Genomic DNA, 26,240 nt, shown 5'->3' with positions numbered 1-26,240 from the left:
GTGGGACCCACTTTAGGAAGGAATAGAGAAAAGACAGAGTACCCAGGCTACCCCGTGTTACAACCTGCAGGAAAGTGCACACACTTCTGGAGTTGGAGAGCAGGGAAATGGGATGAACCACCTTGCAAAGAACATCTCAAACTGAGAACATAGGGTCTCTGTGACTCAGTTCCCTTTCTCTATCTACCAATGAGGCCTGTCACTCCAGGAGCTAGAACTCCAATACTATTTCACTACTTCTTTGCAGCTCTGATCAAAAGGTTAAGTGTGAAGGCTGGACCTTTTCTTTACAAACATTTACTGACCACAGTTATTTCATCAATCAAATGTGTTATTCATACATGGCTTCTCTGACCCCCAGAGGGCCACAGAGCACTGAGGAATATTATTTCAGAGGTGGTCTTGCCATATGTTATCTGGCCCAAACCCACTGTGTGAAGACAGGGACAGGGCTTGTGGCTCTATACCCCTTGTTAATGCTTCAAAATCCTGGCATATTTATTTATTTTACCTTTCAAAGGTACAACCTCAAAATGCCCTTCGCTTGCCCTGCCAATTAATTTTAAAGTGCTTTATCTCTTTATCAAAACCAGCTCTACACAGTGTTTCACACTTCTGGCCTCAAACACATTAAATAAACTCATGCTCCCATTAAAATAAGTCCTACACATGTATGACTTTTAAAAAAATCACTCTTTTGTTCACTCATTTGTGTCTCCTGTGGTGTCCTGAAAATTTCATATTACTGTGGTCAGTGATGAGGCCTGACTCAGGAGCCCTGTGCCACTGGGACCCCAAGAAAATCAGCCTTTCTCTTCCCAGGATGGGCCAAGAGATCCACAGTTAATACAACTTTATGGCGTATTGCAAAGAAGAAATCATATTTACGGCGTCATCCGCTCACAGGGTGCTTTTGTATGTGCACTTGTGAAATGGTCAGCGTAGACCAAACAACTGTATATGGTTAATGGTTGTACATTTAACCAAGAGCAATCCAACTTCACATGATGCCTTAGGACAGACACGGCAGTCTACTTCCTGCTACTGTTTATATTTCCAAAAGTGTTCAAAGTGTCCTTTCATGTTCTCGGGAAGCAGTGTAGCTCCAGCAATCTAAGACATACATGCATCTTCACACATAAACATTCATAGCTGCTGAAAGGTTGTTAAAAACAACAACATTTGGGCTTGTATTTTGTTCTGTGCAAGTATTGAAAGCAGTAATGTACAAGGAGTCCTTTTTTTGTTTTTCCAAAAGAGTTAACATTATATTTAAGTACAAACGGCATCACAGGACATGAAGGATAACTTGTGAACGGTCAGCCTGCCTCTTTTGCTTAAAAATACTTGCTCAGGCTACAGGCACGGTGGCTCACACCTGTAATCCCAGCACTTTGGGAGGCTGAGGCGGGCAGATCGCCTAGGGTCAGGAGTTCAAGACCAGCCTGGTGAACATGGTGAAACCCCGTCTCTACTAAAACTACAGAAATTAGCTGGGTGTGGTGGCATGTGCCTGTAATCCCAGCCACTCGGGAGGCTGAGGCAGGACTATCACTTAAACCTGGGAGACAGAGGTTGCAGTGAGCCGAGATCATGCCACTGCACTCCAGCATGGGTGACAAAGCAAGACTCTGTCTCAAAAAAAAAAAAAAAAGAAAAAGAAAAAAAAAATACTTGCTCACATTATGTTGAATACTGACAATGAAAAAACAAAAAAGAAAAAAGAAAAATACTTGCTTATTCCTAAAACAAAGGAAGGATGGTGATGGCAAACATGGAGTAGGCAGAGAAAGGAGTTCAAATCAGTCACCTACTAAGAACCAGCAACTATTTTGAACTTAAAAGTCATTTTTCCATTCAAACTCATGAACCTGAAGGAGATATTGTGTAGACGGCGGGGGTGGTGGGAAGAGGCTCAGAAAGGTTAAGCAACTCTCCTAAGGTCACACAGCTATAAAAATGGAAAAACAAGTTTAGAACCAGTGGTTATCTTAAGATGATAGCATTACTGCTAATACTTATTTTCCTTTTTATGTTTATTTGCATTTCTAACTTTTCCTAGGTTAAACACATTTTGTTGGGAAAATTTTCCAGACTCAAAAAAAAAAAGATTAATTATTTGAATGAATTTGTTTAGGTATTTCTAAATAATGGTGTGACAACAAAAAATTAACTGGTCCCACCTTAATCTTCACCTATGCAGGAAGTATCCTGAATTTTTCCTCTCTCTGCCTCTCTGAGGCCCATGTGGGCCACAACAGAAACACGACTGAAGCCCAGCCTCTTGGGTATCAGTACATGCTCAACAGACACCATGTTGTGGCTTCCTTTGAACTTCAATGGCACCGATGTGCTAATTCAGCAAATAAAGGGTAAAATGGGACAGCTGGAAGGAAATTGGACCAAGTGGCAGGATCCAAAACACCTGGTGGGTTTCCAGCAGGTTCAGGGCTACTGGCAAGTGACAGAAACGTGCCCGTGCCCTGTTAGACAAAGGGAGTGTGGGGGCAATGGCTGCTCTGAACCTCAAGACACTCAGCTGCTTACAAGGACTGAGCTGAGGGCAAAGGTCCAAATTCTACTAAGTCCATTCATTTGCTTTTCCAGCTAAATGGAACTCCTAACCCCATCTAGGAGACCTCTCAGCATTGATGTAAAAGGAAACTCGGAGGCCGGGCACGGTGGCTTACGCCTGTAATCCCAGCACTTTGGGTGGCTGAGGCAGGTGGATCATGAGGTCAGCAGTTCGAGACCAGCCTGGCCAGCATGGTGAAACCCTGCCTCTACTAAAAATACAAAAAAAAATTGGCTGAGCGTGGTGGCGCGTGCCTGTAATCCCAGCTACTTGGGAGGCTGAGGCAGGAGAATCGCTTGAACCCGGGAGGCGTTCTAGCAGTGAGCCAAGATCATGCCACTGCACTCCAGCCTGGGCGATACAGCAAGACTCCATCTCAAAAAAATAAAAAATAAATAAAATAAAAAAGTAAAAGCTAAAAAGAAAAAAAAGAACCTCAGAGAACACAAGCAAGATCAGAAGTGCTACCTTCCTATAGCACCAGTGCCCCAGGCTTGGGATGTCATTGTCCCTAACTGTTAAATTCAGAGAAGTTGCTGCCTTGGGCACCAGCAGATGAGACCTGGTTCAGGAACACTCACCCCAACAGCGTATGCTGAGCCTCTACTCTATAAGCCAGTGGGTCTCACACTTGAGAGGACATCAGGACTACCTGGAGGGCTCGTGTTAAAACAGGTTCCTGGGCCTCATCTGCAGAGTTCTGATTCTGTAGGTCATGTCGATGGTGGGGCCCAAGAATTTGTAACAAGTTCTCAGTTGATACTGCTGCTGCTGGTCTGGGCACCACGCTTAAGAGAACTGCTGAGATACACTATAAATTAGGTGGTGCTGTGTAAAGAGATGCTAAGTTGATTTCCAATCAGATTCACCTCTGGGGCACACAGAGCCTCCACCCCACCCTGCCTACCACCAATCTTTGGCCAAACAGCCCTGTAAACTAAGCAAGTTTGAAGTTTCTAGAAAGACGTAAGGATCTCAGAATATGTTCAGAGTAAAACTTTATTAATCAGAACTCCACTACTTTGGAAATAGTGGTCATTCAACACTTACGATATAGGGTCCAAGTTTTGACTTGATGGAGATGCTCAATGGTTAACATTATTAGATAATGGAGACAGGACTAATTACATATGGGGATTTTGGGGACCAACCTCTGAAAGAGCCAGTTCACTAGGATGGGGTCCCGGAATGTTGATTTGTAAAAGCCTCTCTGGTGATCCTCACGCAGCCAGACTCAGACAAGGCTGCATTCAGGATTTGAGAACCACTGACATACTGCGGAATGGTACTACTGCCTGGCCGCTCCCGTGAGTTGAATAACCTCTTAGCAAATGTAGACCGACAGTTCTATGTCAGCCTTTTACACACTAGTTGCTCGATAAATGGATATTAATTTGTTCACTGGGGCAAAGGGTATTGAGTGGAGAGTCTTAGAACTCTGTCATTAACCAATAAACCTTTGACCATTTATTTCAGATACTATCACAGTAGATGCTTAATAGAGACTTGCTGGATGAATGGATGGGTGGGTGAAAAACTTGGATGAGGCATTAGAAGGAGCCAGGCAATCTGCACTGGACAGCGAGTGAAAGACCTCGATCCTAGCTTCAGTTGTTACCTGAGCACCACTCCCAAGACTTTCATCATCTATGGGCTAAAAGCTGCCAGGTCTCCAACCGTGAACACAATGCGTCATGTGCAATTTCCCTTCTGATGCCCCTCAAGCACCTCAGAATCAATAGACACGTGCCATAGTGAACACCACACCAGCCCCGAACCTCTTCCTTTGCAGCCATCTTCCAGGTGAGCCAGCACATGAGCCAGCCACAGCCTTGCTCCTCCTTCTCCTTCTCCAGTGCCCCCCAAGCACCTACTCCATTGCCGACACTTGTTTAATTCTGCCTCCCAAATGTCAGTCAATTCTGGAGATGGCTCTCAAGCCTGCTGCAGAGCACAGTCACCTCCCCCCTGAATTACTAACACGTCCCAGCTGGGCTGTCTTTTTTATTTTGCCCCTTTCAATCTGACCCAAGGCAGTGAGCTGGGCACTCTCCTACTCAGACCTCTGCAATAGCTCCCTAGTGCTCTCAGAGAAGTCCCATCCTTAAAGGTGGATCCCACAGCTCTTGTCCATACTTGCCCTCAAGCTTATCTCCTGCTGCCCCTCACACCTGCCCCTCTCAGGTCACTCGCCCCAGATGCAGTGACTGAGATTTGGTTCCCCAGTGCTTTTCTGTTCCCTTCTTTCTTCTCATCTGAAAACTTCCTTTTCAACCATCAGCTCTCTCTATTACACTCCAGGAAGCCTTCCCTGACCCTGAATATGGGATACGTGGCCTGTTATGGGTTGAACTGGGTCCCCCCCAAAAACTCGCATGTTGCCATCCTAACCCCTAGCATCTCAGAATGTGACCTTATTTGGAAACAGGAACAATGGACATGTCATCAGTTAAGATGAGGACATCCTGGAGGAGGGTGGCCCCTGATCTGAAAGGACTAGTATCCTCAGGAAAAGGGGATGTTTGCACACAGAGACACACACACAGAGGACGCCACAAGCTAAGGAACCAGCAGAAGGTCACAGAGAGGCCTGCAACAGATCCTTCTCTGGGGCCCTGAGAGGGAGCATGGCCCCCTCAACACCCTGATGTTGGGCTTCTCGTCTCCAGAATGGTGAGACACTGAAATTTAAGCCCCCAGTCTGTGGGGCTTTATTACAACTGTTCTAGCAAGCTGTGGCCTGGCCTACCCTGTGCTCTGAAAGCTGCCTGCACATCCCTCATCGGATGGACCACCCACCTGCTTGTACGGCTTCTGCCTACTGGGCCTGCCACCCTCACTGTGGAATCCGTGGGCAGCAGGGCCTCTGTTTCTGCTGAATGTCAGTGCTGTGACCGCAGTGCCCAGCTCCCTCCCATGCCCACAGGATGCCCAGCCAGTGGAAGAAGAGCAGCGAGGGAGCAGGGGCCTCCCAAGACACCCCACCTCAGCCCCGGGTGGAGACTCACAGAGATGATGTGGCCCTTCAGGCCATGGGCAGAGTCGGCGCACTCAATGACGGCACTCAGCTGGGGGTACCCCACTCCTGTCTTGGTGCGGGTGGTGCACACAGAACCTGCACAGAGAAAGAAGTTGTCCCCAAATAGATGGTTATACATGAGAAGACTGTGACATGAAATGCGTCCCCCTTATCTTTGCAGCCCTGCTCTAGGGACCAGGGTGAACCTCTGTGGCAGAGGAGATGTGGGGAACGGGCTACCCCATCTGCACAATGGAGGTCGCTGTAAACCACACCGCCTGGTCATGCACCCCCTCCGGTCCTCATCACTGTCACTGGCTGATGTCCCAGACATCGCCTTCCCCTCTACCATGCACCTGTCACTGCCACTCCTCCCTGTGGCATCGGCTCCCATGCAATAGCCAGGCACTGACCTTTCCACACTTAAACACCCACTCCTTTCCACCTTTCTACAGATCTACACTCTGCTTTAAAGGACCTCTCAGAATCCTCCCACTGGCTCGTAGCTTCTTTACCTTCAACCTTTGTCAAATGACTCACCTCTCTTAAGCCTCACTGCCCAGTCTGTAAAATCCAAAGAGAAACACAACCTCCTGGGGTTGTGGCAGAGAACAAATGGCACAGGGAGGGATACTGCTTGGCCCAGGGCCTGGCCTGCAGCACCACACCCTCCACACCCTCACCTGCTCTCACTCAGCTCTGTGCTCCACAGGGCCCAGCCGTTTGTCCATCTCCCTCCTGGCTGCCCCACCTCAAGTCCCTTGCAGCCTAGCCCGAGGTTCACTTCCAGGGCAGGGCTCACACCAGCACCCTCCTGCCTGCCTGTCCCACGGTCAGCCCCAGTCCTGGTTGTTCTCCCAGTTAGGTCCAGGCCAAGTCGCACTCTGACCTCTTTATCATACCTCCCCTTATTCAAGCTTCCGGTGCCGCCACAGCACCCCACTTTACCCAGATCAGCAGAATCAAGCTCCACCTGCTCCCCTCCCTCCCCACTGCTTCTCCAATGGGGCAAGTTTCTTCCCACCTTAGGGACTCTGTACACAATGTTCTCTCTCTTGGACACTCCCCTCTGTACCAGCCCGCCTAGCCAAACCCTTCTCATCTTTCCAGCTTCTTCTTAAATGTCACTGCCCCAGGGGAGTTGTTCATCACAGTTTCAAAAAGAGGCATTTCAATCAGGATCTGTGTGAGAATGTTAAGGGTCTGTCTTCTGTACTGGGTGGTCGGCTCCATGGACATTCGCTGTTGTTATCAGGTGCTGAGAACAGAGCCTCATATACAATAAGGCACTATAACTAGTCACTGAAAGAATGTGTGGACTCAAGAATGAATGAGTCACCCACATCCCTGTCTCCACTGCCACTCAGCCCCTCCCGGAGGTCTTGTGGTGTGCACGAGAGGGCGCTCTGGGGACAGGGTAAAGGTGGAAGTGAACTCCTCCCTCCCACCAGACCTGGGGGTGAGATGCTTTGAGGCGCAGCCTAATCTCCGGCTCCTGGCTGGCACCACCTTGTAGGATGCTAATTTCTGCCAGGGGTCTTTAGGGACAAGATCAGACAGAGAAGTATGTCTGTGTTCCCCAGGCCTGGATTTAGCAGAGAAACCAGGAGAGACAGGGCAAGCCCCTCTCCTGCATCAGCTGTGGGGCAGAGTCCACAGAAGTCCTGTAGCTCCCTGTGTCCTGCTATGTGTCACTCACAGTCCTGGAGCCAAGAAATCTCATTCCCACAAAGGCGCCTTCCCCCCGCCCTGCAACCGGACATTGTGCACGGCAGAATAAAAGGTTTAACCCCCGGTTCAGCCTCAGCTTTTCTCCTCCTCTCCCATTGAATTGCTAGATCCGGGGGTGGGGGCCTCAGCTGCAGTAGGCCTGGGGTTCTGATAGTAGTGAGGGCTCTATAAAGGGTAGACCAATTGCCTTTCTTGGAAACAGCCGAGGAAGAAGCTTCAAATAACACACAGGCGGTTTTGATTAACACCCAGGTGAAAGAAGAAGTTGGTGCATATTTTCTCTTGACTAGAGGGGCAGGGAATCCGTTTCTGATGCTTTTTCCCAGTTCCCAGGAGTTGCTCAATAATGAATTAAATCTATCAATCAATAGACATCCAATAATGCTATCATTTAGATATGTAATACGCAATGTTTTTACCATAAAGAATGTGTGAGACCTAAATATGGTCTCCAAACAATTTAAAGAAGTAGCTCCCAAGCATTGGGCTCAGAGAAAGCCCCTTATTCTCTTTAGTCACATCTTTCCTACACAGACAGCCAGAGGGGTGGGGAGAGACAGTGAGAGCAGCAGGACAATACAGCTTCTGGGGAAATAGAATGCAGACACAGAGATGTGCAAGAAGAAAACAAGTGTAGTAAATGTTCGAGACCACATCTAGAAAAGCTTTGAGAGGGCCGGGTGTGGTGGCTCACACCTGGAATCCCAGCACGTTGGGAGGCCAAGGCGGGTGGATCACCTGAGGCCAGGAGTTCGAGACCAGCCTGGCCAACATGGTGAAACCCCGTCTCCACTAAAAGTACAAAAAATTAGCCGGGCATGCTGGTGCATGCCTGTAATCCCAGTTACTCAGGAGGCTGAGGCAGAAGAATCACTTGAACCTCGGAGGCGAAGGTTGCAGTGAGCTGAGATCACACCACTGCACTCCAGCCTGGGCAACAGAGCAAGACTATCTCAAAAAAAAAAAGCTTTGAGAGCCAAGAAGCTTCTCACACACCTTCACATCCTGTACAGCACCCGCCCAACACAATGGTAGCTAGTGAACATTCAATACATATTTCCTTTTTTTTTTCTTGAGACAGGGTCTTGCTCTATCACCAAGACTGGAGTGCAGTAGTGCGATCTCAGCTTACTGCAACCTTCACCTCCCAGGATCAGCTGATCCTCCCACCTTAGCCTCCCAAGTAGCTGAGACTACAGGTGCATGCCACTGTGCCTGACTACTTTTTAATTTTTATCTCCTATTTTTAGTAGAGACAGAGTTTCACCATGTTGCCCAGGCTGGTCTCAAACTCCTAGGCTCAAGCGATCCACCCACCTTGGCCTCCCAAAGTGCTGGGAGACCAGGCGTGAGCCACCGCATCATGATTAAACAGGTGACTAGTGAGTGTCCCTGCCTTTGGGACTAAAAAGAGTCTTCCTAATCTATTAGCCTATTTTGTTCTATTATCAGTCTGTCTATTACAGCCTGCCTTAAGAGGAGGCAGCCTGGAAAGGAAGAACGAGGCCTTATCCTTTCTTTGCCTTTTCAATAATGGTAGATACTCAGTAAAGACCTCTTCCCATTTGCTCAGAATACATTATTAACTGGCTTAAATGAGTGGCAATATGAAAAACTTAACCTTGAAAATCTCCCTGTATGTTAAAAGCTTGGGTATTTTTACGAATCTACAGGGCTCTTCTTCCTAATATTCTCTTCATACACATCCAATTCCCTCAGGCTGATCACGGAGCCAAGTCACAGCTCAACAGCGTCTCCTGCGCCTCCCAGCTGTGCGTTTTCCCACAGATTCCTCTCATATTGGTTTAGGTTTGCTTCCTTTTTTGGTAGTGTCATTTGGGTATGAGATTCTTTTGAAAAATCTTTGCTGTTTTTTAGTCCCAAGTGAAAATGTGTATCATCTTTCTTGCTCCTCAATTTTAGTGTCTGGTTAATACTGGATGTGCATGGATGAATTTAAAACATGGCAGCTCATCTTCAAGCAGGGCAAAGAAGGAAAGCGAACAGTAACTCTGCCCCATGAGAAAATGGCGCCACCCATGACAAGGACAGAAGGCTCTACCTCGTTCTTCTGCTTAAGATGCCAATGGGTGGTCCTAAGAAAGCATGCCTGGGAGAAGAACATGGGCAAAACCTATATCTAATATGTATCAGGTGAGGAACCAAAGGTGATCATTACCTAGGCCATGGGTCAAGTTCGAATGTGGCCCCATCACTGCAAGCTTATTTGCAATGTTTGGGGTCCCTCAAACATTCACATCAACTGGAGTCATTCATGTTTATTAACTGTCTCTATGGATTCTTCACCTATCGCCTTCCTCTTCAAGGTGTATGGGGTCATTAGTGAAATCTACATTCTTCCACATTGGTTCTGAAACCAAGCCCTCATATTCTGACCACATCCATATATTCTAACCATAATTTGGAAAATCCCTGGGGGCATCAAAAAGCAGCTCAACAATACTTTTCATCAGGGGCTTCCCCGAGAAGCTCAATTATGCTTCCAGAAAAAGCGTGCTTTAAATATCTGTGAATGAGTCATTCATGCATCCCCTTCCAGTGATCTGCAGTCCCCGCAAGCCCCAGATCCCATTCTTCCCCACACACGTCCTCTGCTGTGCTCCTAACAAGTCTTACCTGGTCCAACCCCCACTTTGATGATATCTGCTCCGGAAAGAATAAGCTCTTCTACCATTTCTCCTGTCACCACGTTCCCTGCCTGAGACAGAAAGAATACAGCTGATGATCATGAACTACTATTGCTGGTATAAAGGTGAGGAACCCCACACCTGAACACGAGGATGTGCATGTCCTAAAGCCACCAGGCAGCTGGGGGACAAAAAAGGAACACAGAATTTCATACCTGGAGACCACTTTTGGGAAAGGCCCCTTGGGTGAGCTGTTGGCATGAGAAGATACAGCATTATATGATTTAAGAACTAGAAGAGATCTTAGAGAGTCCAGGTAAGGGCTTTTCAGACATCTCAGCAATCAACAACAACAACAAAAATCTTAGAGGGGGCTGGGCTTGGTGGCTCACGCCTGTAATCTCAGTACTTTGGGAGGCCGAAGCAGGCAGATCATGAGGTCAAGAGACTGAGACCATCCTGGCCAACATGGTGAAACCCCGTCTCTACTAAAAATACAAAAATTAGCTGGGCCTGGTGGCGCATGCCTGTAGTCCTAGTTACTCGGGAGGCTGAGGCAGGACAATCGCTTGAACCCGGGAGGCAGAGGTTGCAGTGAGCCAAGATGGCACCACTGTACTCCAGCCTGGACGACAGAGCAAGACTCTGTCTCAAAAAAAAAAAAAAAAAAAAAAAAATCTTAGAGGGACCCCCAAATACAAAAAGTCAGCAATGAAACACTCTCTTGGTAATTAATATCTTTAGTGTTGGGCAAAAAAATGTTTCACAGTTTGCAAAACCCCTGAAGAATCTTTATGGAACCCCAGAGAGTCAGAATTAGAAAACGCAGTTAAGAAAATAGCAGTGTGCCCCACTCTCTAGGGCTGGGATTCCCATCTAGACAGGAAAGGGCAGATGAGCCCTCATGGACCACATAGCATCAGCACGTGCTCAGTTTACAGAACATGAAGCTTTGGCCTAAGAACACACAAGCCTCCAGGAAGTGGCAGAATCTATCAACCAGAAGGATGTGTCTGGTTTGGAAACAGTACAAGCTCTTTCACTGCAGGAGTGTAGGAGTGCAAAAATAGCCCTTTTTATTACAACTCACTGCCCTGTGGATTCTTCAGCCAGTATATAGGATACTTGGCAAGATGCCCTGGCTGAGTTTTCACAACTGTGCAAAGGTCATATTTTGCAAAATGAATCCTTACTCATTCCACTCATGTTTTTTGCACTGAAGTCCAAGTGTCTTCTCTCTGAATTGCTTCCCAGAGGGAATTTTTCTTTTTTAACGTAGACAAAGTGACTTTTAACTTCATAAAAAAGGATGTGGGGAAAAGGTGATGAGGAGGGCTCAAAGCTTTAATCCAAACAGTAGCTGACAATGGAAAAATCACAGATGGCCCAGAAAGAGGACTAGAGGTAGATTAAAGAATTAAAATTAAAGTTATACTCCCCAAATTCAGAAGGAAACCTTGAATACTTTCAATACACATAAAAGTGAAAAAACATAATGACAGAGCTGTCTACATAAAAACTAAAAACTTGGCCAAGTGCAGTGGCTCACGCCTATAACCACAGCACTTGGGAGGCTGAGGTAAGTGGATTGCTTGAGCCCAGGAGTTTGAGACGAGCTTGGGCAACATGGCAAAACCCCGTCTCTATGTGAAAAAAAGAAAAAAGAAAAAAAACTTACATACACGTAAACACAGATATTCATACAATCAACAAATACCCAGGTAGAGAAAAATATCTACAATTTTGACAAAGTGTTATTATCCTTAACATAATAAGAGCTCTTACAAACCTATAAGAAAAATGCTAATATCTCACAGAGTAAATGCCAAAGGACAGGAACACTATTGAAAGAAATAAAAGTGGCTGAGAAAAACGGAAAGTGTTCAACCTCCTGAATAACCAAATGTAAACTAAGGTACCAATGAGGTACTACTTTTCACTTAACAAATTATCAATAGTTGTAAACAGTAAATACTGAAAAGAAAACATCAGATGGAATCTCTATTTCTTTTGGGAAAATTTATTGTAGTATGAGTTTTCCCAGAAAGCAATTTGTCCATATAAAAGAAATATGCACTTCCTTGTATTCAATAATTCTTCTAAGATTCTCTGCCAAGGAAATAATCATAAGTGTGGACAAACATTTAACTACAAAGATGTATTATCTGTAACAGTGCAGAACTGTAAATATATTCCCCAAAATGGAATGATCCAACAATTTATGACCCATCCATGTGATGTTTTTAAGAGTGTTTTTTTGTTTTTTGTTTTGTTTTGGTTTTGAGACGGAGTCTTGCTCTGTCACCCAGACTGGAGTGCAGTGGCATGATCTCACTGCAACCTCTGCCTCCAGGGTTTAAGTGATTCTCCTGCCTCAGCCTCCCTAGTAGCTGGTATTACAGGCACACGCCCCCACTGCCTGGCTAATTTTTGTATTTTTAGTAGAGACGGGGTTTCACCAAGTTGGCCAGGCTGGTCTCGAACTCCTGACCTCAGGTGATCTGCCCACTTTGGCCTCCCAAAGTGCTGCAATTACAGGTGTGAGGCACCACACCCAGCCTAAGAGTAGTTTAACAGCATGGGAAAAATGCTTAAATGCTTTTAGTATAATGTTGGGAGAAATAGAAAGATCTCAATTTTGTTATTAAAAAAAGTGTATGTGTGTATGAAAAAATACACCAAAATGCTAACAGATGATGTCTAGGTGAAGAGATGATCAAACTTTTTTTGTTTCTTCTTTAATCTTTTCTAGATTTTATACTAGAAAGTGTGTTACTTTTATAATTATAATGGGGGTAGGAGTGTTTAGTTTTGTTTTTTATAGTGCGAGGAACAGCATGAGCTCTGTCCCTGACAGACAACCTAACAGGAGCCTAAGAAGCAGGGCGTGAGCTCCAGTTCTTCCCCAGTGGCTGACTTGCTAAACAACCAAACAAAACCACAAAAACTTTAGAGAAGCTACTCTAAGCCCACCACACATTTTGTTTTCTTTTTTTTCTTTTTGAGACAGGGTCTCACTCTTGTCTCCCAGACGGGAGTGCAATGGCACAAACATGGCTCGCCGCAGCCTGAACTTCCCAAGCTCAAGCGATTTTCCTGCCTCAGCCTCCCAAGCAGCTGGGATTACAGGTATGTGCCACCACGCCTGGCTAATTTTTGTATTTTCTGCAGAGACAGAGTTTCACCTTGTTGCCTAGGCTGGTCTCAAGCTCCTGAGCTCAAGCAATCTGCCTGCCTCAGCCTCCCAAAGTGCTGGGATTACAGGCATGAGCCACTGCGCCTGGCCACAATTTCATTTTCAATGTGGATTTCTTTTCCCCAATCTGGTGCCACCTACGAACCATTTTATTTTTAAGGGGCTACTTTAGATAAAATAGATTAATTCAAGTCAGCTCACCATAGATGTACCAGGTACAAGCCGGTAGAGTCAAAGTAAGTTCTAGTTACTTATTTAATTATTTTTAAAACAGAGATAGGGCCTTGCTATGTTGCCCAGGCTGGTCTCTAACTCCTGGCCTCAAGTAATCCCCCCACCTCTGCCTCCCAAAGTGCTGGAATTACAGGTATGAGCCACCTCAACTGGCCAAAGTCAGCTTAAAAACATCAAGAAGGCTGACGCTGCTTTAGTAACCCAGAAGCTTGTGCAAATGTCTCTCCATCCCATCAGCTACCTGTGTGGCTGCTGAATCTGTCCGTGGTCCAAATGTGGTCACTGCCACTGTCTGGAAAAACCCAAAGTGATTATGAAATGCCTCAACCATGAGGGACAGCACAGCAAGAATGCTTCCAGGAGGACGGGGAAGTTTCCATTGACAGGAACAAAAAGCTGTCAATTCAAGTTTGAAATCAAGAAGGGCAAAATAAGGGAAAAGAGGAAAAGACCAAATCAGAAATGAGAATATGACAGGAGTGTGGTCAGGCTTTAGTGAAGTCCTCGGTGTGCCCTCGAGCAGCCTCTGGGAATGGGGTGTGATAACAGGGGCCAGGAAGCAGCTGGTCAGGGTGATTAAGTGAGGAGTCTACTTTATCTTGTCATGAAGCACCTTGGGTGTGGAGCGGATACAGGACTGTCAGAATGGGACTGTGCGTAGCAGCACAGCAGGCTCAGTCACCCAGGCAGTTCATGCAGGTTCATTTCTTGGGCAGCCATGACAACATGGAAGCAATGAACCCTTGTCCAGAGCACTGAGGCAGGCAGATGGAGGTTTCTGATAGGCAACCCCTCTTCCTAGGGAAGCCAAGCATGTTTTGGGCTCCCCCATGCTCTGGAAGGCAACAATTCTGTGTCAAGGAGAGGTTGAAGGTCATGGAAAAGACATAAAAAGTGGCCAAGCCAAGACTTCAAGTACTTTTGTATCATTTTTTAAAAAGTTGGTATGGTCTGAATGTTTACGTCCCTCCAAAATTAAAGTGTTGAAATCTTTACTCCCAAGGTGGTGATATTAGCAGGTGGGGATTTGGGGAGGTGAATTAGGTAGGTCATGGGGGCAGAGCCCCCAACAATGGGATTAGTGGCCGTCTAAGAGAGGACTGAGAGAGATCCACATGAGGTGACAATGAAAAGATGGCCATCTATCTATGAGCCAGGAAGCCGGCCCTCACCAGATACCGAATCTGCCTTGATATTGGACTTCCCAGCCTTCAGAACTGTGAAAATAAACTTCTGATTTGTATTATTTATTTATTTTTGAGACAGGGTCTCACTTTGTCACCCAGGCTGGAGTGCAATGGCGCAATCACAGCTCATTGTAACCTCAACTTCCCAGGCTCAGGTGATCCTCCCACCTCAGCCTCCCGAGTAGCTGGGACTACAGGCATGTGACACCACGCCCAGCTAATTTTTTTGTATTTTTTTGTATTTTTAGTAGAGATGGGGTTTCTCCATGTTGGTCAGGCTGGTCTCAAACTCCTGGGCTCAAGCAATCTGCCTGTCTTGGCCTCCCAAAGTGGTAGGATTACAGGTATGAGCCACCACACCAGGCCAACTTCTGATTTTTATAATATAAGCTATTCAGTTTATGGTATCTTGTTATTGCAGCCTGAACAGAATTGATGACAAAAGGTCTCTGGGCAAAAATAAAAACAAAAACTGCTTTGCCCCAATTTTTCCAGCTTTCCTTTAGGCCTCAACATCTACGGCAAAATAAGTTCGGAAAGATCTGGGGTCGAATGCTAGACCTCCCTCATTACTGGGTACTTTTGAGCAAATCACTTCAACCACAGTCTCCATTTATCCTGCTATAAAATGGGGGTGGATGTACCCACTTTTAGTCCTTAAAAGGTTTACAGAGAAAGTTCTCTCAAGTTCTTAGCACAGGGCCCAGCTCTTGGTGGTGCTTTATAACTGTGAGTCCCTCCATTTAAGAGTACTTTCTGTATATTGCTCTTTTACCCATTCTTTTTAGTTTTTTTGTAATTGTGGTCAAATACACATAAAATTTACTAGGCGTAAATTTTACACATAGAAAATAGAAATAAAATTTTTCTTTTTTAAATATTTTTTATTTTTATTTTTTCGTGAAGGGACTTAGTGCCACTGAACTGTACACCTAAAGATAAATAAAAAATTTAAATTTATTTAAAACTTTTAATTTAAAATAATTCATATTTATTTAAAATTTTTAATTTAAAATAATTCATATTTATTTTAAATTTATTTAACATAAAATTTGTTAGTAAATAAGTTTTTAGGTGTACAGTTCAGTGGCAGTGAGTACATTCACACTGTTGTACAACCATCAGCATTACCCATCTCTGGAACTTTTTAATCATCTCAAACTGAAATTCTGTACCCATTAAACAGTAACCACTTTTTACTGGTTTTTCTGGGGTCCTCTTGCAAGAAAAATCCTTTCCATAGGATGATAAAAGGCAAGGGTTGGCAAACAGGTAGCAGGCGGCTAGATTTGGCCCACAGGCTGTGATGTGCCAACCCCTAACATAAAAAGAGAAATATCGCCAGGCGTGGTGGCTCACGCCTGTAATCCCAACACCTTGGGAGGCTGAGACAGGTGTTATCACCTGAGGTCAGGAGTTCAAGACCAGCCTGGCCAATATGGTAAAACCTCGTCTCTACTAAAGATACAAAAATTAACCAGGTGTGCTACTCAGGAGACTTGAACCTGGGAGGCGGAGACTGCAGTGAGCCAAGATCGCACCACCACACTCCAGCCTGGGCAACAGAGTGAGAGTCCATCTCAACAACAACAAAAAAGGAGTATCAACCCCAGTGACTGTTCCCAAGCAGTTGGAAAATGTCCCACTACCTGCCCATGGAAAAATAGTTGCTATCCAGGCAACAGCCACGTTAAACTGAGTTTATTATGTGACTCTTCAGAGAGAACATCACCTTCGTAGCTTTCAGCCATGGTTCCAGAAAGTGGGTGAATACAGAAAATCCAGGGAACACGGCCTGAGAGGTGCTCTCAGCCATACACACCCCTTGTACCTCAGGGGAGGGACACTCGACTGGTGAGGCCCCAGACCTGCCCCAAGCTTTCAAGGAACATTCAATGTGTCCGCCTCTCTGTGAAGAGGTGAACAGCGGTAGTCTGTGTGGCTCAGAACCTTGAGAAAGAATGTGGGCAGGCCAATGAGCCATCAGTCATGCATGGAAACGTCAGGGTCCCGCCCTGGAGATCCAGCCCATGGCTCCCGGAGATCTGCCCGCAGCAGCTGACACGGCATTGCCCCAGGGGAGTAGAGCTTGGCCTCTATCTAATCTGAACACATTAGATCTGAGGTACCTATTTCCTCCAGACCAGATCAGAAAGAGCCACCAGCACAAAAGCATCTCCCAGAGCCAACACAGGGACCTCCAAGTCCCAGTGTGTCTGGAACTGGTTCCTTCCGGTGGGTTCCTGGTCTCGCTGGAGCCGCAGACCTTCGGCTGTGGTGAGTGTTACAATTCTTAAAAGATGGCGTGTCCGGAGTTTGTTCCTTCAGATGTTCAGATGTGTCCAGAGTTTCTTCCTTCTGGTGGGTTCATGGTCTTGCTGACTTCAGGAGTGAAGCCGCAGACCTTTGCAGTGAGTGTTACAGCCCTTAAAGGTGGCACGTCCGGAGTTGTTCGTTCCTCCCGGACGGTTCGTGGTCTCGCTGACTTCAGGAGTGAAGCCACAGACCTTCACAGCGAGTGTTACAGCTCTTTGTTTTTTGAGACGGAGTCTCGCTCTCACCCAGGCCGGAGTGCAGTGGCGCGATCTCGGCTCACTGCAAGCTCCGTCTCCCAGGTTCATGCAATTCTCCTGCCTCAGCCTCCCCAGTAGCTGGAACTACAGGCGCCCGCCACTGCACCCGGCTAATTTTTTCTTTTTTTTGTACTATTAGTAGAGATAGGGTTTCACCGTGTTAGCCAGGATGGTCATGATCTCCTGACCTGGTGATCCGCCCACCTCGGCCTCCCAAAGTGCCGGCATTACAGGCATGAGTCACCGTGCCCGGCTGTGTTACAGCTCTTAAAGGTGGCACGTCCGATGTGCCACCTTTTTCGCAGGGAGTGTTACAGCTCTTAAAGGTGGCGCACCCAGAGTTGTTCGTTTCTCCTCGTGGGTTCATGGTCTACCCTGACTTCAGGAGTGAAGCCGCAGACCTTTGCAGTTGAGTGTTACAGCTCTTAAAGGTGGCACGTCCGGAGTTGTTCGTTCCTCCCGGACGGTTCGTGGTCTCGCTGACTTCAGGAGTGAAGCCACAGACCTTCACAGTGAGTGTTACAGCTCTTTTTTTGTTTGTTTGCTTTTTGAGACAGAGTCTTGCTCTCACCCAGGCTGGAGTGCAGTGGCGCTATCTCGGCTCACTACAACCTCCGCCTCCCAGGTTCACGCAATTCTCCTGCCTCAGCCTCCCGAGTAGCTGGGACTACAGGCGCCCGCCGCTGCGCCCGGCTAATTTTGTCTTTTTTTTTGTACTTTTAGTAGAGATGGGGTTTCACCGTGTTAGCCAGGATGGTTATGATCTCCTGACCTGGTGATCCACCCACCTCGGCCTCCCAAAGTGCCGGGATTACAGGCGTGAGCCACCACGCCCAGCCGTGTTACAGCTCTTAAAGGTGGCACGTCCGACGTGCCACCCTTTTCACAGGGAGTGTTACAGCTCTTAAAGGTGGCACGTCCGACGTGCCACCCTTTTCACAGGCAGTGTTACAGCTCTTAAAGGTAGCGCACCCAGAGTTGTTCATTCCTCCTCTTGGGTTCGTGGTCTACGCTGACTTCAGGAATGAAGCCTCAGACCTTCGCAGTGAGTGTTACAGCTCTTAAAGGTGGTGCGCCCGGCGTTGTTCATTCTTCGCAGCGAGTGTTACAGCTCTTAAAGATGGCAAGTGTTACAGCTCTTAAAGATGGCAAGTGTTACAGCTCTTAAAGATGGCAAGTGTTACAGCTCTTAAAGATGGCAAGTGTTACAGCTCTTAAAGGTAGCCCATCGGGAGTTGTTCATTTCTCCCACTGGGTTCGTGGTCTCGCTGACTTCAGCAGTGAAGCCACAGACCTTCACGGTGAGTGTTACAGCTCTTAAAGGTTGCGCATCCAGAATTACTCCTTTCTCCCGGCGGGTGGGTTCGTGGTCTCGCTGACTTCAGGATAGAAACTGCACATCTTTGCAGTAAGTGTTACAGCTCATAAACGTCGCGTGGACCCAAAGAGCGAGCAGCAGCAAACGAACGAAGAAAACCTCCACAGCGTGGAAGGGTTCCGGAGCGGGTTATCCAGGCTAGCTCCAGCAGCCAGCTTTTATTCCCTTATTTGGCCCTGCCCACATCCTGCTGATTGGTCCATTTTACAGAGTGTGGAGTGGTGCGTTTTTACAGAGTGCTGATTGGTGCGTTTAGCTAGACACAGCCCTGCTTTAGCTAGACATAGCCCTGCTTTAGCTAGACACAGCGCTGCTTGGTGCTGTTTTTACACAGTGCTGATTGGAGCATTTACAATCCTTTAGCTAGACACAGAGTGCTGACTGGTGCATTTACAAACCTTTAGCTAGACACAGAGCACTGACTGATGCATTTACAATCCTCTAGCTAGACAGAAAAGTTCTCCAAGTCCCCACTCGACCCAGAAAGTCAAGCTGGCTTCACCTCTCACCAGCAAGCCTGAACTGGTGGCATGTGGGGGACAATAGCAAAAATTTGCAGGCTCAGGCAAGCCACCTAGCCCTGAATGCCAGGTCCAGCTCTCACTGGTGGTGTAACCCTCAGAAGGCTCCCTGAGCTCTCTAGGACTAAGTTTTACATCAACAAAAGTAGGTGCTATTACCTCTACTCAAAGATTTGTTATTAGAAAAGAAGTTCTGGCCAGGTATGGTGATTCATGCCTGTAATTTCAGCACTTTAGGAGGCAGAGGTAGGAGGACTACTTGAAGTCAGGAGTTTGAGATCAGCCTGGTCAACACTGCAATATTCTGTTTCTACAAACTTTTTTTTAACAAAGAATTGCCTAGTCTGTGCTAGTGCCTTTTTCCACAGTACTGAGAATGTACCCAAGAACACATTATTCTCTTTCCTCCCTGAAAGCCACCAGGCAAATAGCCACAGGACTTGGTATACTCTTCAATCAGCCAGCTCCTCAATAGGACCTTTTCTGACAAAGGTGTTCTCTAAAAATCCCTGTTCTCCTACCCCTATGTGGCAAGGCCCATCTTAGGTGAAAGGTGTCAGGCCTCTGAGCCCAAGCTAAGCCATCATATCCCCTGTGACCTGCATGTACACATCCAGATGGCTGGTTCCTGCCTTAACTGATGACATTCCACCACAAAAGAAGTGAAAATGGTCTGTTCCTGCCTTAACTGATGACATTGTCTTGTGAAATTCCTTCTCCTGGCTCATCCTGGCTCAAAAGCTCCCCTACTGAGCACCTTGTGACCCCCACTCTGCCCGCCAGAGAACAACCCCCCTTTGACTGTAATTTTCCTTTACCTACCCAAATCCTATAAAACGGCCCCACCCCTATCTCCCTTCACTGATTCTCTTTTCGGACTCAGCCCGCCTGCACCCAGGTGAAATAAACAGCCATGTTGCTCACACAAAGCCTGTTTGGTGGTCTCTTCACACGGACGCACATGAAATTTGGTGCCATGACTCAGATCGGGGGACCTCCCTCGGGAGATCAATCCCCTGTCCTCCTGCTCTTTGCTCCGTGAGAAAGATCTACCTATGACCTCAGGTCCTCAGACCGACCAGCCCAAGAAACATCTCACCAATTTCAAATCTGATAAGCGGCCTCTTTTTACTTTCTTCTGCAACCTCCCTCACTATCCCTCAGCCTCTCTCCTTTCAATCTTGGCGCCACACTTCAATCTCTCCCTTCTTTTAATTTCAATTCCTTTCATTTTCTGGTAGAGATAAAGGAGACACGTTTTATCCGTGGACTCAAAACTCCGGCGCCAGTCACAGACTAGGGAAGGCAGCCTTCCCTTGGTGTTTAATCATTGCAGGGACGCCTCTGATTATTCATCCGGGTTTCAGAGGTGTCAGACCACGCAGGGATGCCTGCCTTGGTCCTTCACCCTTAGCGGCAAGTCCCGCTTTTCTGGGGAAGGGGCAAGTACCCCAATCCCTTCTCTCCGTGTCTCTATCCCTTCTCCGCCTTTCTGGGGGGCAAGAAACCCCCAACCCCTTCTCCTTCACTCTTAGCGGCAAGTCCCACTTTTCTAGAGGAGGGGCAAGTACCCCAACCTCGTATCTCTGTGCCCCACTCCCTTATTTCCACGCCCCAACCTCTTATATCTCTGTGCCCCAATCCCTTATTTCTGCGCCCTGACCTCTTATCTCTGCACCCCAATCCCTTATTTCTGTGCCCCGACCTCTTATCTCTGTGCCCTGATCCCTTATTTCCACGCCCCAACCTCTTATCTCTGCACCCCATCCCTTATTTCCACGCCCCGACCTCTTATCTCTGCGTCCCAACCCCTTATTTCCACGCCCCAACCCCTTTCCCGCTTTTCTGGAAGGTAAGAACCCCTGAACCCCTTCCCTCCGTGTCTCTACTCTCTTTTCTCTAGGCTTGCTTCCTTCACTATGGGCGACCTTCCACCCTCCATTCCTCCTTCTTCTCCCTTAGCCTGTGTCCTCAAAAAACTTAAAACCTCTTCAATTCTCACCTGACCTAAAATCTAAGCATCTTATTTTCTTCTGCAGTGCTGCTTGACCCCAATACAAACTCGACAGTAGTTCCAAATAGCCAGAAAACGGCACTTTCAATTTTTCCATCCTACAAGATCTAAATAATTCTTGTCGTAAAATGGGCAAATGGTCTGAGGTGCCTGACGTCCAGGCATTCTTTTACACATCGGTCCCTCTCTAGTCTCTGTTCCCAATGCAACTCGTCCCAAATCTTCCTCCTTTCCCTCCCGCCTGTCCCCTCAGTCCCAACCCCAAGCGTCGCTGAGTCTTTCTAATCTTCCTTTTCTACAGACCCATCTGACCTCTCCCCGCCTCCCCAGGCTGCTCCTCGCCAGGCCGAGCTAGGTCCCAATTCTTCCTCAGCCTCCGCTCCTCCACCCTATAATCCTTTTATCACCTCCCCTCCTCACACATGGTCCAGCTTACAGTTTCATTCCGTGACTAGCCCTCCCCACCTGCCCAGCAATTTACTCTTAAAAAGGTGGCTGGAGCTAAAGGCATAGTCAAGGTTAATGCTCCTTTTTCTTTATCCCAAATCAGATAGTGTTTAGGCTCTTTTTCATCAAATATAAAAATCCAGCCCAGTTCATGACTCGTTTGGCAGCAACCCTGAGACACTTTACAGCCCTAGACCCTAAAAGGTCAAAAGGCCGTCTTATTCTCAAAATACATTTTATTACCCAATCTGCTCCCGACATTAAATAAAACTCCAAAAATTAAATTCCAGCCCTCAAACCCCACAAGAGGATTTAATTAACCTCGCCTCCAAGGTGTACAATAATAGAAAAAAGTTGCAATTCCTTGCCTCCACTGTGAGACAAACCCCAGCCACATCTCCAGCACACAAGAACTTCCAAACTCCTGAACCGCAGTGGCCAGGCATTCCTCCAGAACCTCCTCCCCCAGGAGCTTGCTACAAGTGCCAGAAATCTGGCCACCAGGCCAAGGAATGCCTGCAGCCCAGGATTCCTCCTAAGCTGAGTCCCATCTGTGCGGGACCCCACTGGAAATCGGACTGTCTAACTCACCTGGCAGCCACTCCCAGAGCCCCTGGAACTCTGGCCCAAGGCTCTCTGACTGCTTCCCAGATCTTCTTGGCTTAGCGGCTGAAGACTGATGCTGCCCGATCGCCTCGGAAGCCCCCTAGACCATCACGGGCGCCGAGCTTCGCGTAACTCTCACAGTGGAGGGTAAGTCTGTCCCCTTCTTAATCAATACGGAGGCTACCCACTCCACATTACCTTCTTTTCAAGGGCCTGTTTCCCTTGCCTCCATAACTGTTGTGGGTATTGATGGCCAGGCTTCTAAACCTCTTAAAATCCCCCAACTCTAGTGCGAACTTAGACAATACTCTTTTAACCACTCCTTTTTAGTTATCCCTACCTGCCCAGTTCCCTTATTAGGCCGAGACACTTTAACTAAATTATCTGCTTCCCTGACTATTCCTGGATTACAGCTGCATCTCATTGCTGCCCTTCTTCCCAATCCAAAGCCTCCTTGGTGTCCTCCTCTTGTATCCCCCCACCTTAACCCACAAATATAAGATACCTCTACTTCCTCCTTGGTGACCGATCATGCACCCCCTTACCATCTCATTAAAACCTAATAACCCTTACCCCGCTCAATGCCAAGATCCCATCCCACAGCATGCTTTGAAAGGATTAAAGCCTGTTATCACTCGCCTGCTACAGCATGGCCTTTTAAAGCCTATAAACTCTCCTTACAATTCCCCCATTTTACCTGTCCTAAAACCAGACAAACCTTACAAGTTAGTTCAGGATCTGCGCCTTATCAACCAAATTGTTTTGCCTACCCACCCCATGGTGCCAAACACATATACTCTCCTATCCTCAATACCTCCCTCCACAGTCCATTATTCTGTTGTGGATCTCAAACATGCTTTCTTTACTATTCCTTTGCACCTGTCATCCTAGCCTCTCTTCGTTTTCACTTGGACTGACCCTGACACCCGTCAGGCTCAGCAAATTACCTGGGCTGTTCTGTTGCAAAGCTTCACAGACAGCCCCCATTACTTCAGTCAAGTCCAAATTTATTCCTTATCTGTTACCTATCTAAGCATAATTCTTATAAAAACACACGTGCTCTCCCTGCTGATCGTGTCCAATTAATATCCCCAACCTCAATTCCTTACAAAACAACAACTCCTTTCCTTCCTAGGCATGGTTAGTGCGGTCAGAATTCTTACACAAGAGCCAGGACCACACCCTGTAGCCTTTCTGTACAAACAACTGGACCTTACTGTTTTAGCCTAGCCATCATGTCTCCGTGCAGCCCTGATACTTTTAGAGGCCCTCAAAATCACAAACTATGCTCAACTTACTCTCTACATTTCTCATAACTTCCAAAATCTATTTTCTTCCTCATACCTGACGCATATACTTTCTGCTCCCTGGCTCCTTCAGCTGTACTCACTCTTTGTTAAGTCCCACAATTACCATTGTTCCTGGCCCGGACTTCAATCCGGCCTCCCACGTTATTCCTGATACCACACCTGACCCCCATGACTGTATCTCTCTGATCCACCTGACATTCACTCCATTTCCCCATATTTCCTTCTTTGCCGTTCCTCACCCTGATCACGCTTGATTTATTGATGGCAGTTCCACCAGGCCTAATCGCCACACACCAGCAAAGGCAGGCTATGCTATGGTACAAGCCACTAGCCCGCCTCTTAGAACCTCTCATTTTCTTTCCATCGTAGAAATCTATCCTCAAGGAAATAACTTCTCAGTGTTCCATCTGCTATTCTACTACTCCTCAGGGATTATTCAGGCCCCTTCCCTTCCCTACACATCAAGCTCGAGGATTTGCCCCCACCCAGGACTGGCAAATTAGCTTTACTCGACATGCCCCGAGTCAGATAACTAAAATACCTCTTAGTCTAGGTAGACACTTTCACTGGATAGGTAGAGGCCTTTCCTACAGGGTCTGAGAAGGCCACCGCAGTCATTTCCTCCCTTCTGTCAGAAATAATTCCTCAGTTTAGCCTTCCCACCTCTATACAGTCTGATAACAGACCAGCCTTTATGGGTCAAATCAGCCAAGCAGTTTTTCAGGCTCTTAGTATTCAGTGAAACCTTTATATCCCTTACGGTCCTCCGTCTTCACGAAAAGTAGAACGGACTAAAGGTCTTTTAAAAACACACCTCACCAAGCTCAGCCACCAACTTAAAAGGACTGGTCAATACTCTTACCACTTTCCCTTCTCAGAAGTCAGACCTGTCCTCAGAATGCTACAAAGTACAGCCTATTTGAGCTCCTGTATAGACGCTCCTTTTTATTAGGCCCCAGTCTCATTCCAGACACCAGACCAACTTAGACTGTGCCCCAAAAAAACTTGTCATCCCTACTATCTTCTGTCTAGTCATACTCCTATTCACCGTTCTCAACTACTCATACATGCCCTGCTCTTGTTTACACTGCCGGTTTACACTGTTTCTCCAAGCCATCACAGCTGATATCTCCTGGTGCTATCCCCAAACTGCCACTCTTAACTCTTGAAGTAAATGAATAATCTTTGCTGGCAGGACTATGCTGAATCTCCTTAGGCACTCTCTAATCAGATGTCCTGGGTCGTCCCAATTCTTAGACCTTTTATACCTGTTTTTCTCCTTCTCTTATTCCATTTAGTTTTTCAATTCATATAAAACCGTATCCAGGCCATCACCAATAATTCCAAATGACAAATGTTTCTTCTAACAGTCCCACAATATCAACCCTTACCACAAAATCTTCCTTCGGCTTAATCTCTCCCACTCTAGGTTACCACGCCGCCCCTAATCCCGCTCGAAGCAGCCCTGAGAAACATCGCCCATTATCTCCCCATACCACACCAAAAATTTTCACTGTCCCAACACTTTACCACTATTTTGTTTTATTTTTCTTATTAATATAATAAGACAGGAATGTCAGGCCTCTGAGCCCAAGCTAAGCCATCATATCCCCTGTGACCTGCACGTACACATCCAGATGGCCGGTTCCTGCCTTAACTGATGACATTCCACCACAAAAGAAGTGAAAATGGCCGTTCCTGCCTTAACGGATGACATTGCCTTGTGAAATTCCTTCTCCTAGCTCATCCTGGCTCAAAAGCTCCCCTACTGAGCACCTTGTGACCCCCACTCTGCCCGCCAGAGAACAACCCAACCCCCCTTTGACTGTAATTTTCCTTTACCTACCCAAATCCTATAAAACGGCCCCACCCCTATCTCCCTTCGCTGACTCTCTTTTCGGACTCAGCCCGCCTGCACCCAGGTGAAATAAACAGCCATGTTGCTCACACAAAGCCTGTTTGGTGGTCTCTTCACACGGATGCGCATGAAAAAAGGCAAGAAAAAAAACCAGGATAAACGGGCGCAGGGAGCGACAAGCCCTCACTCCTGGTGCAGAGGCCAGGAACTGCCAGCTTCTTCCTGGAACGTTTGCGAGCATCCTTTCTGTTCACTGTATTGTAACGATCGTAATAACACTCCATTCCATAACACTCAGCCCTCATATTACATCACTCATTCCAAAACACTGGATAAATGTGAATGCGTCTTCACAATGCCTCCAAAAGCCGTAAGAAATTATGTTTCAAAAACACCAAAAACCAAGGACATAAAAGTACTGGAGGTTTCCAAATGAATCACAGATTTCAAGGGTCAGTGCAGGCACAGAACAGCTTAAGAATAAACACCTACCTTGCCAAAGTCTCCTGTTCATTGCTGGGGAAACCAACAAGAGCAATGAAAACATACCCCTGGGCCAGCCAGCCAGCGGGTGCTGGAGAGGGCCTCGCTGTTGGTGGCTTCCCAGACAGCTGTGGGAACTCTGAACCGATCTCCTCCCTCCCAGTAAACTCCCCCATAGCAACTCCTAAGTTCTGCACTGGAAACAACACCCTTTCCCTCGTCTTACCCAGCCCCCTCCTTCCTGCACTTCCCTCCTTCCTGGTCTTTGTCCTTCAGAGGTGACATGCAGGCTCTCTAGGCTGTCCAACAGGCAGCTCACAGTTCTCAGCAGGCCCAGCTGTGAACTACACCCCACAGCAGCTCCAGTTTGGAGAATGTAATGGACAGCTTGGGAGCACTAATGCATTTCTGCTATCACTTGTCATTTTAAAGAGTGACACACATTTTCTCTCTCTTCTTA

General features: G+C 47.0%; 1 protein-coding gene across 1 annotated transcript in view; it reads right to left on the bottom strand.

The window, feature by feature from the left end:
* The window catches only part of GMPR (guanosine monophosphate reductase), a 57,002-nt gene that overhangs the window by 11,101 nt on the left and 19,661 nt on the right, over positions 1-26,240 (bottom strand). The window contains exons 5-6 of the mRNA XM_004043308.4: positions 9,963-10,044; positions 5,584-5,690 (exon numbers count right to left, since the gene is read on the bottom strand). Of these exons, the coding sequence (XP_004043356.1) occupies positions 5,584-5,690; positions 9,963-10,044 (189 nt within the window). The remainder of the gene's footprint in view (positions 1-5,583; positions 5,691-9,962; positions 10,045-26,240) is intronic.

Source organism: Gorilla gorilla, chromosome 5 (assembly GCF_029281585.2).
Source record: "Gorilla gorilla gorilla isolate KB3781 chromosome 5, NHGRI_mGorGor1-v2.1_pri, whole genome shotgun sequence".
NCBI lineage: Eukaryota > Metazoa > Chordata > Mammalia > Primates > Hominidae > Gorilla > Gorilla gorilla.
The sequence above is the reverse complement of the archived record's forward strand: the minus strand, read 5'-3'. Positions and strand labels throughout refer to the sequence as shown.